General features: G+C 36.3%; 1 protein-coding gene across 5 annotated transcripts in view; it reads right to left on the bottom strand.

Moving 5' to 3' along the window:
• Positions 1-9,278: 9,278 nt before the first annotated feature.
• optc (opticin) overlaps positions 9,279-19,965 on the bottom strand; it is a 34,519-nt gene continuing 23,832 nt past the window's right edge. For 2 of the 5 annotated variants that reach the window (XM_012962404.3, XM_012962407.3), the window contains exons 4-7: positions 19,219-19,377; positions 17,752-17,954; positions 15,524-15,619; positions 9,279-10,423 (exon numbers count right to left, since the gene is read on the bottom strand). In XM_012962404.3, coding sequence (XP_012817858.1) covers positions 10,253-10,423; positions 15,524-15,619; positions 17,752-17,954; positions 19,219-19,377 — 629 coding nt within the window. In that variant the 3' untranslated portion in view covers positions 9,279-10,252. 5 annotated transcript variants of the gene reach the window in all.

Raw genomic sequence — 19,965 nt, forward strand, 5'->3', positions numbered from 1 at the left:
TACAGCCAAGGAATGTATGAAGATCAGTCATATTTGACTGAAAGCATCTAAAATTGTAGTGCAAAGAGGCCAGTGAACACTGCCATAAGCAGTGGTTGATGGATATGTGTGAATAAATGAACTGTTGTTGTATGGTGGCATTGTTGTTTGGAGCAACAAGTTGAGGCCCTTGGAAAACTTTTTACCTAAGTCCATGGCAGAGATGTCAACCAAATGCATATCATAAGGGTGATAATGATCCACCTGGGGCATTTTGAGACCTTATGGGAGACATTATTACCATTACCAAATGTAAAAGGAAATTAGTCTTAAATCCAGATCCAGAACTGGGTCATAATTACCGTCATGATATGGTGTTGGTTGATGTAAGTGCCATATGGCCTCTTCTAATTGCAGCTCATGACAATAATGCAATGATATATTTACTCTGCTTGAGTCAAAGCATTTAAATGAACAGAACTGACTCCACTAAAAGTGATTATGGTTAGTGTAGTTTGTCCCAAATGTGGTTGCACCTAGGGTGATGGAGGGGCAATACAAGTAGTAATATAGTTAAGTTGGGTTGGAAAAAGACCAAAGTCGATCAAGTTCAACCATCCCAAGTAAACCCAGCACTCACATAAACCATACTGACCTATCTATTCACTCACATATTTAAACTATGTATACCAGTAAGTAATATAAGTAAAAGAAAGGTGTGTTTTCTCCTTTAGACAGGGTAATAAAATTTATATAATTTCTTTAAAGTTTTAGAATGTTCACTCTCACACTCCATTCAGTCATTTCTACCTACTCATGAGTCCAGAGGAATTGCTTTAAAAAAAAAAAATATATGCAGTTTGTTTATACTAACTCAGTGAAAGAGGAAGACTAATGTAGGGCATCATCTATTTTTCATGCAGGGATATGCTACCATGTGAACATACGTTTTACATAATACAGGAGCCATGAATATGAGCCATAAATATGCAAATTGTATCATTATAAGTTGTGCTTAGTTATGTCATAAGTAATAATCAGTGCTTAGTGATGTTATTTGTGTCACATAACTTACAGAAACAAATGTATTAATGGCTATTGGCCTCATGCCTTTATATGGATAGGGAATAACCTGTGACTTATATTCTTATATTTTACAATAGGAGGTACAATATTCACTATATTACTAAGACACACTGCGGCTTATATAAATCAGCTCCATTGGGTTATGTAATAAAAAATTCTACAAGTGCTACAGGTGTGATCACCAATTGCAACCAATCAGCAGTTACATTTTATGGTCACCTATTTAGCGCTAAACTGACAAGAATGTAGCACATACAGTGCCAAATTTCAAAGTCGTTCACCCCTTGGCCAGCTGCCTCCTGTGACTCTCAAGCTTCCACTCCCATACACTTGTGGTATTTTGGTTCCTTTTTCCATGCAGACGCCTGGCTGACTAGTTCTTCAGACACCCACAGCACTGAAGACTGGGCACTGGAAATTCAAATAACTGTTAAAATCTCAGGCATGTCCAGTTCTCAATGCTCTGGGGGTCTGTAGGAACAAAAAATACAAATCCGCCTGGGCAAAAAACATGCAATCCTAGGCCCGGGCCTTTGTGTTTGCACTAGGGTTGTCACCTTTGGTGGCATTTGTCGCCAGGTAGGGGGCGGGCAGTGATGTCATGGGGGCGGGGATGGGGGGGGCGTGAAGTCACAGGGACAGAAAAGGCAAGGCCGTGCCATTACTGCGCAGCACTATGATGCGCAATCGTCAATATCAGAGAGTTGCTCTATCCAGAAAATTCCTGCATATTTGGGACCCTTCACTGCTGCCAGCAGCCCTCCTACTTAAAAGAGCTCATACTTGTATTTTACACAAACACAATACACATTTTACAAAAGTAAGCTTTTTTGTTTTCTTTGTACATTTTCACATTTGCATGCTCACATCCACATATGCACACAATCACACAAGTGTATACACATGTATTCACACACACATATACACTTTTTTATCTCTTCATTTTATAATTTTGTCTTTTGTTTTTACCCTAAAAACTGCACAGCATCACGAATGTACCAGGCATTTTGACTACTAATCATGCCGTTGAATCAATGACTTTGGCATTTAATTAATTTGTATATTTTTTTTATTCTTGTGATTTTATTGCATTTTTAACCCTGCATTATTTTTGTTGTATTTTTTTTAGCATAGTTTTGTAATTTGCTAGTTTTGAGTAGAAAGGCATATTTACTCATTTTGTATTTGTCAGAATATGAACTTTCTAAAATACTGTTAGTGGATCTTACAACACATAATTCTCAGGCAGTGTACTTTGTTCTCAGAAACTGAATTGGCATCCAAAAAAATTAATATGCACTATATGCTCCTACTTGCCGTATACTTTGGTAAATTTAAGCATATTCAGCATTAAACTGTTTAGTAAACCCCTGCCACTTATTTTAGGATGTTTGAACTTTGTACAGAAAGATTTGTGGAAGATAAGATACTTTAAATTGAAGCTTTGAGATGATTTTTTAGAAATGTCATCAAAACCACAACATTTATTAAATCTTTGCAGTTTGGAATAGTTTGAAGAAGAAAGATGTCTTTACTAATTTTGTATTATAAAGAATGCATACTTTCAAAAATATATTTTATATATATTTTTAATACTTTTTTGCAGCTATTACTACGCATAAAACAGGAAGTATGTTTTGAAAGCAATTGAAACTAGCAGTTAGGCAGGTTTCATATAGACGTAAAAGGGTAAACCTGACGGACATGTGACTTTTTTTCAATCTAACATACTATGTTACTATGAAATGTAAGCCATGAAATTAGTACAGGTATGGGACCCGGTATCCATAAACCTGTTATCTAGAAAGTTCCAAATTATGCAAAGGCCATCTCCCATAGACTACATTTTAAGGAAATAATTCACATTTTTAAATTTATTGGTGGCAAAACATTCTTATTGAGCTTATTTAATGTTTAAATGATATTTTAGCAGACTTATGGTATGGAGATCGAAATTACAGAAAGATCCCTTATCCGGAAAACCCCAGGTCTCAAGCATTCTGGGTAACAGGTCCCATACCGGTATACACAATGTATAATTTAGTCAGATATTTGGGCAAACCAATGCACATTGTGCATCAAACTATTCAGTATATCTCTGGCATTCATATTTAAAAAACCTTATCTTGGAACCTGATGATGTGTGCAATGTTATATTATATGCACTGTTTTCATTCTGAGACCTCTTAATGCCACATACATAGGCACACCTATGTACATCAGACATCAAACTATTCAGTAGACCCCAGGCATTCATAATATAAAACATCTTATTGGTTGCTGTAGGCTACTGCACTTGCAAACTTTGTGCTTTTTTTCTAATTACAGGGGATTACACTAGTAGTTCCCAAACTGAAGGATTTTGGGCTTAGGGCTGCTTGGCGTAGTAAGCTATCGGGACCTTATCTTATATAACAAGACTCAATGATAAGATGGTTAGCAGAAACGGCTGCTTTATTGTAACTCAAAAGTACAGAGTCTTGGGAAGCATTCAGCCACACAGAATGAAATGCACCACAGAAGACTTCAAACGTGGCTTTGCAGGTCACACTTTCTAATAGGCTGCTTCTTTATAATTTAGATAACATTTGCAAATGACATGATATACACAAAATTACTAGTAATCCTATAGGTTAAAAGTAACCCACCCAAGAATTCCCATTGGTCAAAGATAGCCCAGCATAAACAGCATTTACATCATGGCCTGCTAGCTGCTAAACTGTAGGGTATAGATAAGAGTAAGCTTAGTCATCCTTTGTACTGTACACATAGGGGCTGATTTACTAACCCACGAATCCGACCCGAATTGGAAAAGTTCCGACTTGAAAACGAACATTTTGCGACTTTTTCGTATGTTTTGCGATTTTTTCGGATTCTTTACGAATTTTTCGTTACCAATACGATTTTTGCGTAAAAACGCGAGTTTTTCGTATCCATTACGAAAGTTGCGTAAAAAGTTGCGCATTTTTCGTAGCATTAAAACTTACGCGAAAAGTTGCGCATTTTTCGTAGCGTTAAAACTTAACGCTACGAAAAATGCGCAACTTTTCGCGTAAGTTTTAACGCTACGAAAAATGTGCAACTTTTTACGCAACTTTCGTAATGGATAGGAAAACTCGCGTTTTTACGCAAAAATCGTATTGGTAACGAAAAATTCGTAAAGAATCCGAAAAAATCGCAAAACATACGAAAAAATCGCAAAATACCGATCATTACGAAAAAAACGCAATCGGACTCCATTCGACCCGTTCGTGGGTAAGTAAATCAGCCCCATAGAATAGTTTTTTGTATCTGTATTGTTATATTACATTTCTTTATTATGTTATATACCTGGTGTGGTGATTTAGCTGTTTAGGTAGAGGCGGCAGCTTCTTTTACACAAGTAAGAGACAGGTAAACAGGGATTCCAGCTAAATTCTGGTGTGCATTTATTTAACACAGCAGGCCTGACAGAAATAAAAGTTCATACAGGGATATACTTTCCTCCTATGATTTTCCCAACCATGCTACACTGTATATTTAACATCCCAACTCACCTGCCTAGGGTTGCAAGAGGGGCTATTTTAAGATGCCACTATTTATTAAACTGGTATTGGACACTTAAGATGGCCTCATTAATTGATACGCTTATTATAATGCAACAATTGTAAGTGCAACTTTTATGTATTAAACTATTTACTTTTGATTTTACACTATGGAGTGCGTCTCTCTGTTTTCATGTGTCATATGTGATCTAAGATGGAACCAGAAAGTTAGGGGTAGATTTATCAAAATGTGAGATTGGGAGCTTACCACAGAAAAACTCACCACTCTGTATTTATCACCATTTTTCACCATTTTAAAATACAATTCTAAAAATCCCATAGGGATGAATAGGAAGTGGGTGAAATTTTTGTGGTGAGCTCTAATCTCATATTTTGATAAATCTGGCCCTCATTTTATGGTTACCATGTATATTTATACAAAAGTGCAGATTTATTAACATTTTGATTATTGTGGTTTTAACATTTTTTTGGAACTACCACTAAACTCCAAACTCCACTAAAACTGCAATTTATTAAAAGATCGGAATTGAAAAGGCAGGAATGAAAAAAGACACAGAAAAAACTTGAAAACTGCAACAATGAAAATCTCTAAAACCATGAAGCAAAGTAAGATAATTATAGAGATTCCAGCACCCTGCCCAGGCAAAAAAAGTTATGTAAACTGCTTTAATCCTTACAGACTTCCCGTAGGTCTGACAGTGTAACCACAAAAGAATTAATAAAAGAGGAGAGCACTCTAAATGCAGAAGTACTGCTGGAAAATGCTTTATTACTGACTACCAAACACACAACATGTTTCAGGCCTTACATGCCCTTTCTCACATGTGAACAAAAGTAGGAACATCTTGACCATTTAAACACACCCTATTAGTCCCACTCCTAAAGCTAGTCATGCACACAATGATAAAATCTTATGAAAACACAGGGGTTTTTTTTGGACCGTGTGTGGGCTAAGAATTACCGTCTTGATAATTTTCCTACCATGGCATTCAGTCATTTAGTTGATCAGCCAGGTTAGAAAATTTCAGTCGGATAAAAATAAAAATGGCATTTTGTAGTGGGTATCTGTGTATCAGACAATATCCTTGGGGGACCTACAATGGAAGTGCGATTGGTGTCTATTTTATGTTCAGAACCTCCTCCAATTTTTAGGGCTTTATCCTACATTTTCAGTGTGAATATTAGTTTTAGATCGTTGCATGAAAAAATTAAATACTTTAACCCCTGAAGAATTGAATGACTTCTTAAGTTTAAAACTGTATCTATGATACTAATTCTCTTTTCTTTTATCATTTCAGGTCTTGAATATAGAAAATACTAGCAGCAGAGACAAACCAAAGTTAACCTAAACATGACAAAATGGTAACCATGTATAGCACCATATCACCATATAGTTGATCATATAGTTGATACCTCTTGTTTCAGTGCCAGGTAGGCATTTATAAATGTGCAGTACCTATGTACCTTATGAGTCTATGGAGTACACTTTTGCAGGTGGATTTGTGGTGTCACTCAACCACTTCAAAAATATAAATACACTGGGTGCTTGTATTTTACAGAACATTGTAGTGTATACTTTGTAGACTTTTGGATATGCTGGACTTTCTAATGACTTTTTCAATTGATTTAACACCTGGACACTTAAGGGTGGGACTAATGGGTTGTGTTTAAAAGGTCAAGATGTTTCTACTTTTGTTCACACTTCAGAAAACAAAACACGTGTGTTTGGTAGTCAGTAATAACAGTAACTCTGCATTTAGACTGCTCTCCTCTTTTATTATTATTATTATTATTTATTATTATTCTTTTGGGAAGCAAAGAAAGATCTTCCACATGATCTTGACAGCTTTTAGATGATGTATTTTTTCTTTCGGATTTCTCACAGTTTTGCCACATAATCATGAAAAGATCATGTTTTTTCCAAGACAAGTTTGTATTTTTGCTGAAAAAGAAAAATGAATTGTGAAAAAAATGTGACTGTTAGTAAATGCCCCCCAAATAATTATATCACCCTTAAGTGCCTCTTCTCCAGTGTAAACTTTGCTGGCCCTGCTACTGATTGACACTGCTTGCTACAGGTACCTATAAGTTTTTTATTCACAAGTACCTACTTGTCTTTCTTCATTAAGGATGTGTCTAACTTAATCCCATTTAGGGTACCAGCATAGTTTTGTATCCAAGTAGCTGGGGGCTTACAGTAAAAGCCAGAAAGAAAATTTCTATTTGATCTTGTCATTATTCCTTGAAGGTTAGCCTGAAGGTCAAATAGAATGGCATTTGAAGGCATTTGCTGTTTTATGTATTGTTAGAACTACAGTATGACTAAATATCTAATAGTGACACTTTAAATATCTGTTACCTAGCTTAGGGGAAACCTCAACAAACATTTGACCTCTAAGGGGAAGGGGGGGAATCTGACCTCACACCTTTACCCCTTGTTTTGTTTATAACAAACTGTTGCAACTCTTATGTGTTAAATTGTATTATGTTGTTTGATTCCTGGCTAGTGTTTCACTTTTTGGGCTGTCACATACATGTTAAAAGTGAGGGAACAAAGGAAGAGAGTTCTATTTTCTGGGACATGTTTGGCAGTGACAGCTGGGATTATTTATTTACACTAGGGAAATTTACCACATGCAGCATTCTAAACCAATCCTAAATTAACTTTTATTAGTTAACTACGTTAGTAAACTAACGTAAACTAATTACTGACTGGTTGCTCTGGATTACTGCAATGGGACACATTTACCTAATGTTTTTAAATGTGCCCCAGTCGAAAGAGGAAATCAAAGAAAGGAAAAGAAATTAAAAAAGGAGTTATTCAGGATTTCACTCTTGCCACCCCCCCCCCCCCACTTCTGATCTTGCACTGAAGAAGACAACAGGTATGGGAAAACCCATACCACCTAATATTTTCAAAAACCAAGACACTTTTCTTTTTCCTATTCACTCTCTTCCACTTTTACAGATTTCCATTTTTCCCTTCTTCATGCTGATTGTTCTAGTTTACTGTATAACAATTAGTGAGTGATATTATTGTATATTTCTCAAAAAAAATCTAAAAAAAACCCAACTTATCCATATTAGATTTAATTATTGCACTATATGAACAAATAATCCCCCCTTTTTAAAGAATTGTAGAGATGCAGGCAAGCCCTGTATTTACTAGACAGCTGCATGTTTACTCCAACACAAAATGCATAGACCTGCGTCAGTTCTGGAAGGCAGGGTGTCCTCTACACCTTGAGGTAATAAATGGTATTCTAAAACCTAAATTCTGTATGTAAGAACAAACAAATCATACAAAAATCTAGAAATTTTATAAATGATTTATAATAAATACCATTTTGTAGATATCACATTTTTTTTACCATGACAAGTATACTCAATTTGCATAGAATATTTCTTATAATTCTTATAATTTTCTTATAATTAACTGTAAACTCCTGTATGTTTAGTGGAAAACAGTTTCCACTGCAGAAAGGGTTTCTTACTAACCCTTGGGATAAAGCAAGCTTTTTAGTCTCAGCTACATCAATATTCATTCTGATAGAGACTGATCAATAACAGCTGTGACCTGCAATGATCCAACCATCCATCTAACACCTGTCACACACTGGGCCTTTAGAAAAAAAAGAAATACATTATAGTACAGGAGACCCAAGCGCAGACGTGCTATAGCAAGGCCAGCTGACTATTAAACAATGATTTATAGGTATTAAAGTAATTGATATTCAGGAACAATGCTCTGAGGAGTTAATGTTGTAATATTCTGCAGCTGTTAAACCTTGAAGGCAATAGCGCTACACATTAGATTAACATAGAATGGGTTAATCATTGTCCCCAAGCCATACTCTGCTGATATATATATATATCTGTTGTTGTTCCCTGGGGTTTCCCTTTTTCTCTGTTCTGCAGATTGATTTAGCATACAGACCAGAAACTCTGCACAGAATTCTAATGTGGGAAGGAGCTGCTTGCAGTGCACAGGGATATTCCACACTCCTCCCTCTTGCTGCTAACTCTGCGGCACTAGGAAAAGACCTGAACGCCATGCTGATTAGTACAGCTGTCACTGCCCTGTCACTACATCTCCACATGGGAGGAAGCACTTCAGGAGTTGGGTTTCTGTCAGGTGTTACGACCTTGAGAAGATGGGGGTAGGGAGGGTACATGTGTTCCGATAACCATAGAAATGTGCAACAGATTTATTTATTATAACAAGTCTGGCAGAAATATTTATGTTATTTTGTGTTTCAAAAGTCTTAATCTTGATTGTTTCCTTTCATATTTTCTATATCCTGCATCTGGTTTTCTTTGTGTTTGCCTTTATTAAAGTATATAACTCCAGTGAGCCTATGAATCACAACATATCAAGCTTTATAGGTTTTTTTTTATAAATATATATGAATTATGCATATAGTACATGCATAATGCAGTTTCTGGGCTGACTACTATGAAACCATTTATTTACATGGATTGGACTCTCATAACAAAAAATCACCTTTTCTGTGTTTCAAAATTCTTGTTTTTTATGTACACTACTTTACTTGTATTGTATTCATTTGTACTGTATTATACGGTGCTAAATATATATATATATATGTATTTATAAATAATTGACAATTATAGATTGTTAACTACATGTTGCACAGTAAATAGCACTCAAAAATTTTATTTTTTATTTTGTTAACAGAAGTCTGCCAAGCAATTAGTATTAGCAGAGAAGATGTCTCTATCTTAAAAATATCTACAGAAGAGGAAGATTAAATCATTGTTAACAGTCTCTTATATTAGTCTATATTAGCTTTATCAAGGAAGAATATGTCCTAAAAACCCCCTTCAGAATATGCAGTCTCCTTTGCTTTATTATGTTTTTTTAAAGCACATTTTATACAGATTCTCTCCTGAGCAGTCTTTTCGTTTTAAGGCCTGCCCCTTTTTTGAGCAGTCTCTCTGCCCCTGGGCAGAGCATTCAGACTGATCAATATGTGAGATCCTGCCTGAAAGTCACCTTCACACCAAAGAGGAGGGGGGAGCTAATTGTGTGCTATGAAGTGTGTATGCTGTTTGTGCCATGCTGTGTGTGGCTGCTATAAATGTGCTGATAAGTATTTATAGGGTGATTTGTTTCTAAATTTTGTATTTGGTTATGCATGGCTTTTTCACTTTCCATTCTGTGCCTCACAATTGAGCTGCTGATGTGCTTACATAGATGACATTATATCTCTTCTAGTACATAATGTCAATAAATATTCAACATAATGTGTGTATTTAACACCTTGCTTTTATTTTTAATTGTAGCAATCATTTTAGTTTATGTTAAGCTTTAAAGCTAGAAATTCCCCTTTTTCATTAGCTAAAATAAGGCCTCCTTTTCAGGAACATTAATAATAATTATAAATAATAATAATGCTAAAAAAAAAAAAATAAATAAAAAAAAAAAAAAAAAATTATATATATATATATGTATATAAAAAACAATTGTCCGTAGCCGGCACACCCTTTAATACTTTGTCAAAAATCTATTGAAAACATATTGTTTTTAAAAACCGACGTTTCGGTCCTCATTAGGACCTTTCTCAAGGATGTATATATATATATGTATATACTGTATATATATGTATATAGAGCTGCCTAGTTCAGTAGTAGGAACCAGTAGGAAGTCGGACAAGACAGAAGTAGCCATTTACAAATTTGCTGAGATTGATGGGATTTTCATCCACTCGGATATCCTCCAGGTTCCTTCTTATAAATGTGGGGTCTCTACTTTCGCAGAAGGTTTCAAGGTTCATGGTTTGAATGTTGTTATTCTGTAGGAATACAAAAGAAGAGTTGCAATAATTAGATGTACAACTTCATAAAGATGAAGCTACTTTTATAAATAAATAATTCCATAAATTATTTTGCCAAGTAGTATATAGAGCAGAAATACTCAGGTACGGGTTGAGTATGGGTCCGACAATGGCAACATTTTGTGGGTTAGGGTCGGGTGCGGGTTAAGGTTTTGCGGGTTAGGGTTGTGTGCGGGATGAGTTTTTCCTGAAATGCACATCACTAATAAACATATCCAAATAACTACATGTTGGTCATGGCCTGGCTGTTGTGTTTGCTCATCTTTCAGATGTAAAACTGTATATGGGACTTTTGGAAGTTGACAGGGCCCCTGATCCTTTGGCAAAATAGAAACTTATTTAACTGACAAATGCAGATACTGCACTAAACAAACATACAGCCCAAAATTAATAAAAGAAACAATTTGCACACAGTTTTTCCAAACCATACAGGCACTCTACGACAAACCATCAACATATGTTCAATATGCTTGATACCTTTCAAACTCTATTTCCATAAAAAGAGGCATTCAACCGGGATGCCTGTCTGATATTTTTTTCTAGCTCTGAAGCTCCTGGCTGCACTCATTAGAACAAATATAAATATATTAAATACTAAAATGGACTGGCCCATCATAAACTATGTTTATTTGCTGATAATATTTTATTACTGGTAACTAAACAATCCACTGACCACAACTATATATGCTATTAAGGGCTATGTCAGGGCTAACAATTAATCACAGGTCCTCAATATTATATTACCATTTTGTGGGGGGCAGGTGTGTGCAATGCAGGAGTAGGATCTGTTTTTTTCAGATCTGCCCACCTGAAACATCAAAGATGTCTCCTAAACTGAAACACACTTATTTTATAATGCAGGGAACCAGTGGGCATTCCCCCCCCCCCAACCAAGGTGTTTTTCTTCTCCTGCACCACTAAATCATGGGTCACCCACAAACTGCAGTGACCTACCAGGCCCCATGTTTAGAAGAAGCAGACCTGTTGACCAGTGATTATTAAATGCTGAGCAAGAAGGGAAAATGATGAACTAGAGCAGTAGAATAAATTGACAAAATGCTTACCTAACTTCCCTACAAAAATCATGGAAATTACATAAATTAAGGGGTTTCCTTAATGGAGAAGGATCTAGGGGTTTTTGTAGATAACAAGTTGTCTAATCCCAGGCAGTGTCATTCTGTGGCTCCTAAACCAAATAAAGTGCTGTCTTGTATAAAAAAGGGCCTTGACTCAAGGGATGAAAACATAATTTTGCCTCTTTATAGGTCCCTGGTAAGGCCTCACCTTGAGTATGCAGTGCAGTTTTGGGCTCCAGTCCTTAAGAAGGATATTAATGAGCTGGAGAGAGTGCAGAGACGTGCAACTAAACTGGTTAAGGGGATGGAAGATTTAAACTATGAGGTTAGACTGTCAAGGTTGGGGTTGTTTTCTCTGGAAAAGAGGTGCTTGCGAGGGGACATGATTACTCTGTACAAGTACATTAGAGGGGATTATAGGCAGATGGGGGATGTTCTTTTTTCCCATAAAAACAATCAACGCACCAGAGGTCACCCCTTTAGATTAGAGGAACGGAGCTTCCATTTGAAGCAGCGTAGGTGGTTTTTCACAGTGAGGGCAGTGAGGTTGTGGAATGCCCTTCCTAGTGATGTGGTAATGGCAGATTCTGTTAATGCCTTTAAGAGGGACCTGGATGAGTTCTTGAACAATCAGAATATCCAAGGCTATTGTGATACTAATATCTATAGTTAGTATTAGTGGTTGTATATATAGTTTATGTATGTGAGTGTATAGATTGGTAGGCGTGGGTTGTGTTTGCTGGGTTTACTTGGATGGGTTGAACTTGATGGACTCTGGTCTTTTTTCAACCCTATGTAACTATGTAACTATAAAGAACTACAATGTTCATATGAGAGTTTACATAGATGGCTAGTCAGACACAATATATAGTACATAGTACTAGCCTGCTAAATAGACAAAATGACTGGTCTCCATGGAATAAGGATATCTGTTCCTTGAGCTCACAGGTCCTGAAAATCTCATGAAACTGGGTGACAATATCAATATTTGTATGGTTAGTTTTACTCTGCCTGCAGTTTACATATCTCTCTATTGCAAGTTTAGAAAGAAAAACAGTTAAGGGATGGAAATATTAATGGGTAACAATGTGACAATCAGTGAAGTGGGAGCATAAAAAAAAATCAGGGAGAGAAAAACGGGTAACAAGGACAACGTGTGAAGAGAAAAGCAAGGGAGTTATGTATAAAGAATGCAAATAGGGTGAGATATAAGTATAGGCGGAGGGTGATTTTTTTTGTTTGGGGATGCACCTGATTTGAACACAACTATCCTGATTAATTGGCATGGAGAAAAATGTAATTAATATGTCAGTGCACACACAGGGTCAGGATCTTTTACACCAGTAAGATCAATTTACTAAATGGTTAATGAGCACTGCATTATCCCTAGACATGACGGTAAGATCACTATAACAAATGAAGAAATGGCACTGTATTAACCCCAAACGAAAAAAGCAACGGCACTCAAGGGCTTAATCCAGGGCTCTGCCCTTAAAATCCTTTATTGCAAAACATGCAACGTTTCGAGGCTAAGACCGCCCCTTTGTCAAGCGCTGTGCACCGGGCAGTGAGTATTGATTGAGAGCTGAGGGTGTGCGGGTAAAGGTTTAAACTGTGTACTGCATTAACCCCAGACATGGCAATAAGGTCATGGACAAAATTAATTCAGAGCATTGCACGAATCCCAATACATTTACAAACAATACAATTACATGGTGACTTTATGTTTAAAGAATATTTTTATAATGATTTTCCTAGAAGAGTCAATGCAGTGTTATGTGTTTTTGGTTCACTGCAGATATCTGTAAAAAAAAAAACAATTTATTTCATATGCAGTGGGCTATTAAATTAACCCATTCACCAACTTGGATATTGTTTCTTGTTTCCCTTTAAGTTTGTTGCAAACATTTCTTATTGTTTCTTTAAGACATATATGTTAAAGTAGGCCAAATTATGGCAGACACTAAGGGGCCCATTTATCAAAGTACGATTGTATTTTTCGTAAGTTTTCGTACCTTGCGTATTTTTGCTGATTATTTCGCTAATTTGCTTAACTTTTTCATAGTGTGCGTCAAAAATTACGCGGCAAAATCATATTGTCGCAACGAGTATGAAAGTTTCTGATTCATTCAAGCTTCAGTATTGTGACTTTTCTTTGGCCAGGTTGGAGCTGCAGAGTGCCATTGAGTCCTATGGGAAGCTTCCAAAATCATGCACAGAAGGATCAAAGTCAGAAAGGTTTACCCGCCGTTTACAATTGTTCGGATACGAAAATTTCGTGACTTTCGGATCGCCAATATGATATTATCGTGATCGTTGCCAGCAGCAAACTTTTTTTTTTTTTTGCAAATCCATTCAAAAATCCCAGCAGACATCATAAAACAACCCTTATCTTCCACACCTGCTGCTTCACTACAATGCATAATTAACAAACTTAAAAGGGGGTTTTGGTCAACGTGATTTGGAGAATTTCTGCCCTGAGCAACTGGGAGGAAGGATATCTAGACAATTTTTTTTAATGAAAAACAGCCGTAGCATTGTGGAAAAGGGCTTCCCTTAAAAGGTAAGGCAATGTATATGCTATTGCCGAACTAAAAATGTCTTGACCTAAATGTAACGTTGCATTCCAATTGACTCCAATGCACCTAGGTGGACAAATGAAACAACCCAAGTCTACTTTGCTCCATGTGATTGCATATGACTGCATGTGTGCACAATATGGGTAGATAAAAGAAACATGTATTTTTAACTGAAAAACATTTTAAATGATTTTAATTAGGTTGGAAAGTTCAACCTTTTATGTCTACCTTTTGATTTGCAAAAGGTAGCAGGGCCCTCATCTTCTTTTTTATTCTGTGACCCTTGTCTGTTAATTTATTGTAACACCACTGTTTGTTATAAATTAATGTAAAGCACTGCATAATTTGCTGCCACTATATAAATAAATGATGATGATGATGATGAAAAGTTGTTTCAAAATTCATGAAGTGGAGCATGAACACAATTTAATATCATTAAATAGATCCTAGCCCTGAGCCCCACTCAAATATATATATATAGATATTTGAATATTTTTAATTTTATATATATATATATATATATATATATATATATATATAGCGAACCCAGGGTGGCACTCTGCTTCAGCTTTTAGCTCGGGTGCAAGGTAAATGATTTAAATAATTTTAGTCACTTCCTATTTGCTGGTTCACTATGGATAAATAGAACATGGGGTTGGTTAGCATGGTTGCCTTGAGAAAGGTCCCGATGGGGACCGAAACGTAACGTTGGCTGTTCATGCGTTTTTAATACACAATTGATTGTTTTTGGAACATAACTCGGTGTTACTGGTCTTTTTTGGATATATATATATATAGTCTTGCAAAGAATCGGCACTCACCAGTATCGGGCACAGGCTGGGTGCTGACAAAAATAATACATCAAACTCAACAGTAGAAAGCACTCACAGCTACAGCATCAATCAGGTCAGTGATTTATTTCAGCATACCATCTACGCGTTTCGATCACCACAGGATCGTCATCAGGATGATCCTGATGACGATCCTGTGGTGATCGAAACGCGTAGATGGTATGCTGAAATAAATCACTGACCTGATTGATGCTGTAGCTGTGAGTGCTTTCTACTGTTGAGTTTGATATATATATATATATATATATATACATACTATACTGTATATAAGATAAAATGGTCATTTATGTTAGAATGCAGGGCGCAAAGGAAAGAACAGGTGCAGTTTACAGTTTTATCTACACTTTGCACCCTGCCTTCTAGCCTAAATGAATTGCCACCCACATGAATACAGTGCTTCATGCATTTATGGGAGGGATAAGGCACATAGAAATTTCCACTCCCTTTGTTTGCCAATGCTGCACTTTGTACCTTGCGGCCTATAGGCACTCTATATGACATTTGTTTACATAACAGTAACTGTAAAAGAAAAGAAAAAGGGGTTCTAGCTACCTTCAGGTGAAGGGACCGCAGACTGTAAGGGAGTGGTACTGGAATGTAGTCCAGTTTGTTGTTTGAGAGATACAAGTACTCCAAATTGGTAAGATCCTGTAACAACGGCAAACAAAAAAGTGAAAAAGAATAATTTAGGAACAATGCACTTTTTAACATGCATGTAACCTAGTCCAATGATTTTGTGTTCTGAAATTGCTCATCATGTTCCACAAGTTTTTTAAAAATTTTTTTATGGCTTATTTAATATTACTGGTCATAAGCAATATACATATAGCACTTATAAATGATCCAGATGCAGAACTACTGCCCTCTGCATTCTTATTCCTGTTTCACCGGGCTTGAGGTGCAGAACACAGAATTTCATGTATAAGGAATCCCTGTACATAGGTAAGAGATAAGTACAAGGCTCCAGGCACACCTTGCATTTACTGGCACTCCTGTTTCCTGTTTATGCTGCAAACAACGTGTACATACATTGGTAAATGGTGAACAAGGGGACACTCAAATCCCACCCCTTATGTGGTGTGCAGGTTGTACCCACCAACTCACCATTTACAGTCAGGTGAAAATTTAAGGCGCATACATGGGTACAAAAAAGTGGGGCAAGATGATCATGGGTTCCAGTAAATTAACCCTTGCATCTCTTAGTCATTTTTATTTCTTCTTTTATTTTACTTTTTAATTGGGGACAGGAAAAATATTTCAAAACAGCAAATGACATTAGAGATAATTTACAAAGTGCAGTTCATGGTGCAATGTGCAAAAAATATATATATTTTTTAAAACTTTTCCACCCTGACCTGCACATTGCACATGGGTTTTTTATGTTTCAGAATGGAACTAAAGAAATGTGCTTCCCCATTCAGCTCTGCCTATGTTAGGCAACACAAGGGGGGGGGGGGGGGGGGGGGGGAATTCACAAAAGTGGTGATACTGAGACAAAATCAAAGTGGAGATAGATTTGTCGGATTTTCCACCTAATTCCCAAACCTCTATCTCCACTTTTGTGAATTTGTCTTTTAAACAGACAGTTTTTGGATTTTGTCATTTTCCCGACATTTTTTTTAATGAATTTGCCTTTAGCTCTTAGTAAATCTGTCGGTGCCATCAAACCCAGTCCCACAGCTACAGGAGCCTTGGAATAAGGATTTTACCAGCAGGATTTTGCATTTCATATGCCATTTGTCATTTCACTTTGGGGGCATTTCCTGAGGGGTAATTTCAGTTAAGTGGTAAGGGGTAATGTCAGTGAAGTGATTAAAGGGGGGGGCACTGCTGCTTAAACTAAAAATTTGCCTGGGAGGCTTTACTTTTCGTTTTTATAAAAATGTTTACAATATATTCACACAAAATATTATTATTGCCTCATTCATTAAGCTAAAACTAGCATAACAATGCAAATGTGAGGTAAAAACTTTTTATATATAAGATATAAATTAAACTTTTTTTAATCAGTGTTTTACTTGTTTATAAAATGTTAATGAGGCTTTTTGCACCTATTGTTCTAGGGTTAGACAGAAACTTGTCCCCTAACAATAGGCTGCTAATCCCCATTAATATGTTAATGATCCCCCAATGGGGCCCCTACCTTAGGTGTGAAATGGAGAGTGGGTGAAACCAAGCAAAACAAAAGAGTTTAGAACTGATCTGACACAGTTACACTGACCTTCACTCCATTTTGAAAATGTCGGGAAAAATTACATTAAAACGTTGTATAAATGTCGTTTAAATGACAAATTCACAAAAGTGTCTGTAAACTGTCTTTCTTTCACCAAAAACGGAAAAGTGGAGGTTGAGTTGGAGTTTAGGCAGATTTCTGTTTGTGAATCTGGAGAAAGTGTTTTCCACCAGTTTTTCCACCACTTTTACTCCAAAAAAGGTCTCTCTCGACTTTTGTGAATTCCCCCCTATGTTCATGAGGGTAGGAGGCACATGGTCGCCCCTCCCCCACCCCTAGCTGGAATGTAATTTAGATGCACAAATTAGGGAGCTGTGGTAGTGCAGTTTTTTTAATTTGGCACAAGGTGCTGAGTGCACATATGCCCTCAATGCTGAGGAACATTATTTCACACCTATGGTGCTCTTGAACTTATCTCAGGGGCATAAATAAATATGCTCTCTGATGTCATGGATATCTGCTACTTTATGTTATGTTGGTGACACAGATGATGGGCTTGAAAATTGTGCCAAAGAAACCGCTTTCTTTTAGACTTGCAGTAGTTTACCTTAAATACATCTGTCTGGATCCCAGAACTTTGCAGCTGATTATACTGAGCATCTAAGAGAATAAGGCTTGAAGGTAGCTCAGGCAGTGCCTTTAGTTGATTCTCAGAGAGGATGAGCTCTTGGAGAGATGGCAGCAAATGAATGGCATCATCATCAATATTAGATAGAAAATTACTGGAGAGATCCACTCGTTTCAGTTTGTCTAAGGTAAAAAAACACAATACATTTTAAGGAATGAAGATCAGCGTCTTTACTAGATGTGGCTGCTATATATATTTTAAGGAGTTTATAAATGATAAGATTTGGTTGGGCAGTTTGAGTAATATTAACCATACTGATCTATTGTTCAGTCATGTATGATTTACATTTTATCATAAAATGGATCCCCAAGGGCCAGTCAAAAAGGACCAAAGTAATTGGGACACAGCCCCGAGATTTTAAGGGCAAGTCAAACAATTTACCAAATGTATCCTGTATAACTGGCTATGACTAAGTAGCGTTGGGGTACGAAATGTTTAAGGTGGCGTGTTTTGGGGTTTGTATGCTTTTAATATGGATTTTCAAATTAAAATGTGATTTTTTTTCTTTTTTGTTATTTTTAAGTTTGGGATACATTTAGTAAATTGTCAGTCATGTATGATATCTTGATCCTTCAGAATTGCAGTTTGTTTGTCCAGACTGAGCATTTTATCTTTCAGTGCTGTGGGGTATAAAGTGGGTGTAAAGAACATATATATATATACAGATACAGAAATAAGAGTAGCAGCAGATCCTCTTTACCTCCCTTCAGATCTGTGTGAATGACCAACTCACACAATATCCATCCCTTTCTCTTCCTGGTCATTCATTGTAAAATGTCCACTACTTAACAAATGTCAGAGGATTTCCGCAAAGATTCACAGGAGAATTGTATGAGTGGTTCTGAATCTGACAAAAGCTTTCACTTTGTGACCTACAGACATATCAACATAGATTCTTGAAGAGACACCCTGTTTTTCTCCCAATCAATAAGTCACCGCATAAACAGCCCAAAGACACCCCCCCTGTAATTTGCACACAAATTACAATTAATCACTGCCATTAAAAAGCACCAAAATATGTCAGAAAACAGGCTGTGTTGGGTAGATCTGAGAGCATAGTCAGGATCGTAGCCAGGGGTATTATGGGTTGTGTCCTTCTCTGCAGCTAGTCATCTACTTTTTATAGGAACTTCCACTCAGCATATTGTGTATATATAGAGGAGGAGGAGGTCTGTATCTGTGCCACTGATATAAGTGTCCCAACAATAAACAGATAATCTAAACTGTATTTTTTCTTCTCTGTTTTCATTTGACTGCCATAGCCTAAAGAGACTAAAAATTCTCTTTTTTTTCTAATGGGCTGAATTACTGGCATGCTGGTTACAAGTGTGTTATTATTTATTTTATTTAAATGTTATTTTTTAAATTTAAATTTTTTAAACTTACTGAGCCCTTTAAAGTCCTTGTTGTTTATTCTAGTGATTCTGTTAAATCGTGCATAAAAGTAAGCAGTATCTTTGGGTAGAGGGGGGATAGCTGTCAGGTCCACATCATCACAGTACACTGAAGTTCCAATGCAGACACAAACCAGGCAGATAGGGAGACCTAAAAAGATAAGTAGCAACACATAACATCCTCTATAAGTACTTATGCACGACTATATAGTAGGCATTCAAATTCTTGACACCAACCAGATGATTCAACATTATATCTCCAGTTAAGATTGTACTTAATCTTAAATCAACTATATTTCCATAAATAACAATGGTGTTTGTTATTATCAGTTAGATTATCTTTAAATAAACAAAATAAGTATTGAACCAATAAAATGAACTAATCATAAATTACCCTATTTGGAACCATTTTTTTACAGGATGCAATATAAGCAATACTTTAAAAGCAAAGAAACTGAAATAAAAAAAGCTCTTGTAATATTAAAAACTTGAGCTGAAATACCACTTATTTCTATCCTGTGCATATAAAAATTATTCAACTACATACTGTAATAAGTAACAATGTAGCCCCAAAGGATCTACAAAAAACACAGAAAACAAAAGTCCAGACCCTTTGTTTTTTCTCACTATTTCAAGTTTCACATCACTAACGATTACTTCAGGGCAAGCATTTGTGCATAGTTGCAGCCTGTACCTTGCACCAGATTAATTATTTACCTTAAGGTGCAAAGTGCAGCGC

This window comes from Xenopus tropicalis, chromosome 2 (genome assembly GCF_000004195.4).
Source record: "Xenopus tropicalis strain Nigerian chromosome 2, UCB_Xtro_10.0, whole genome shotgun sequence".
Taxonomy (NCBI): domain Eukaryota; kingdom Metazoa; phylum Chordata; class Amphibia; order Anura; family Pipidae; genus Xenopus; species Xenopus tropicalis.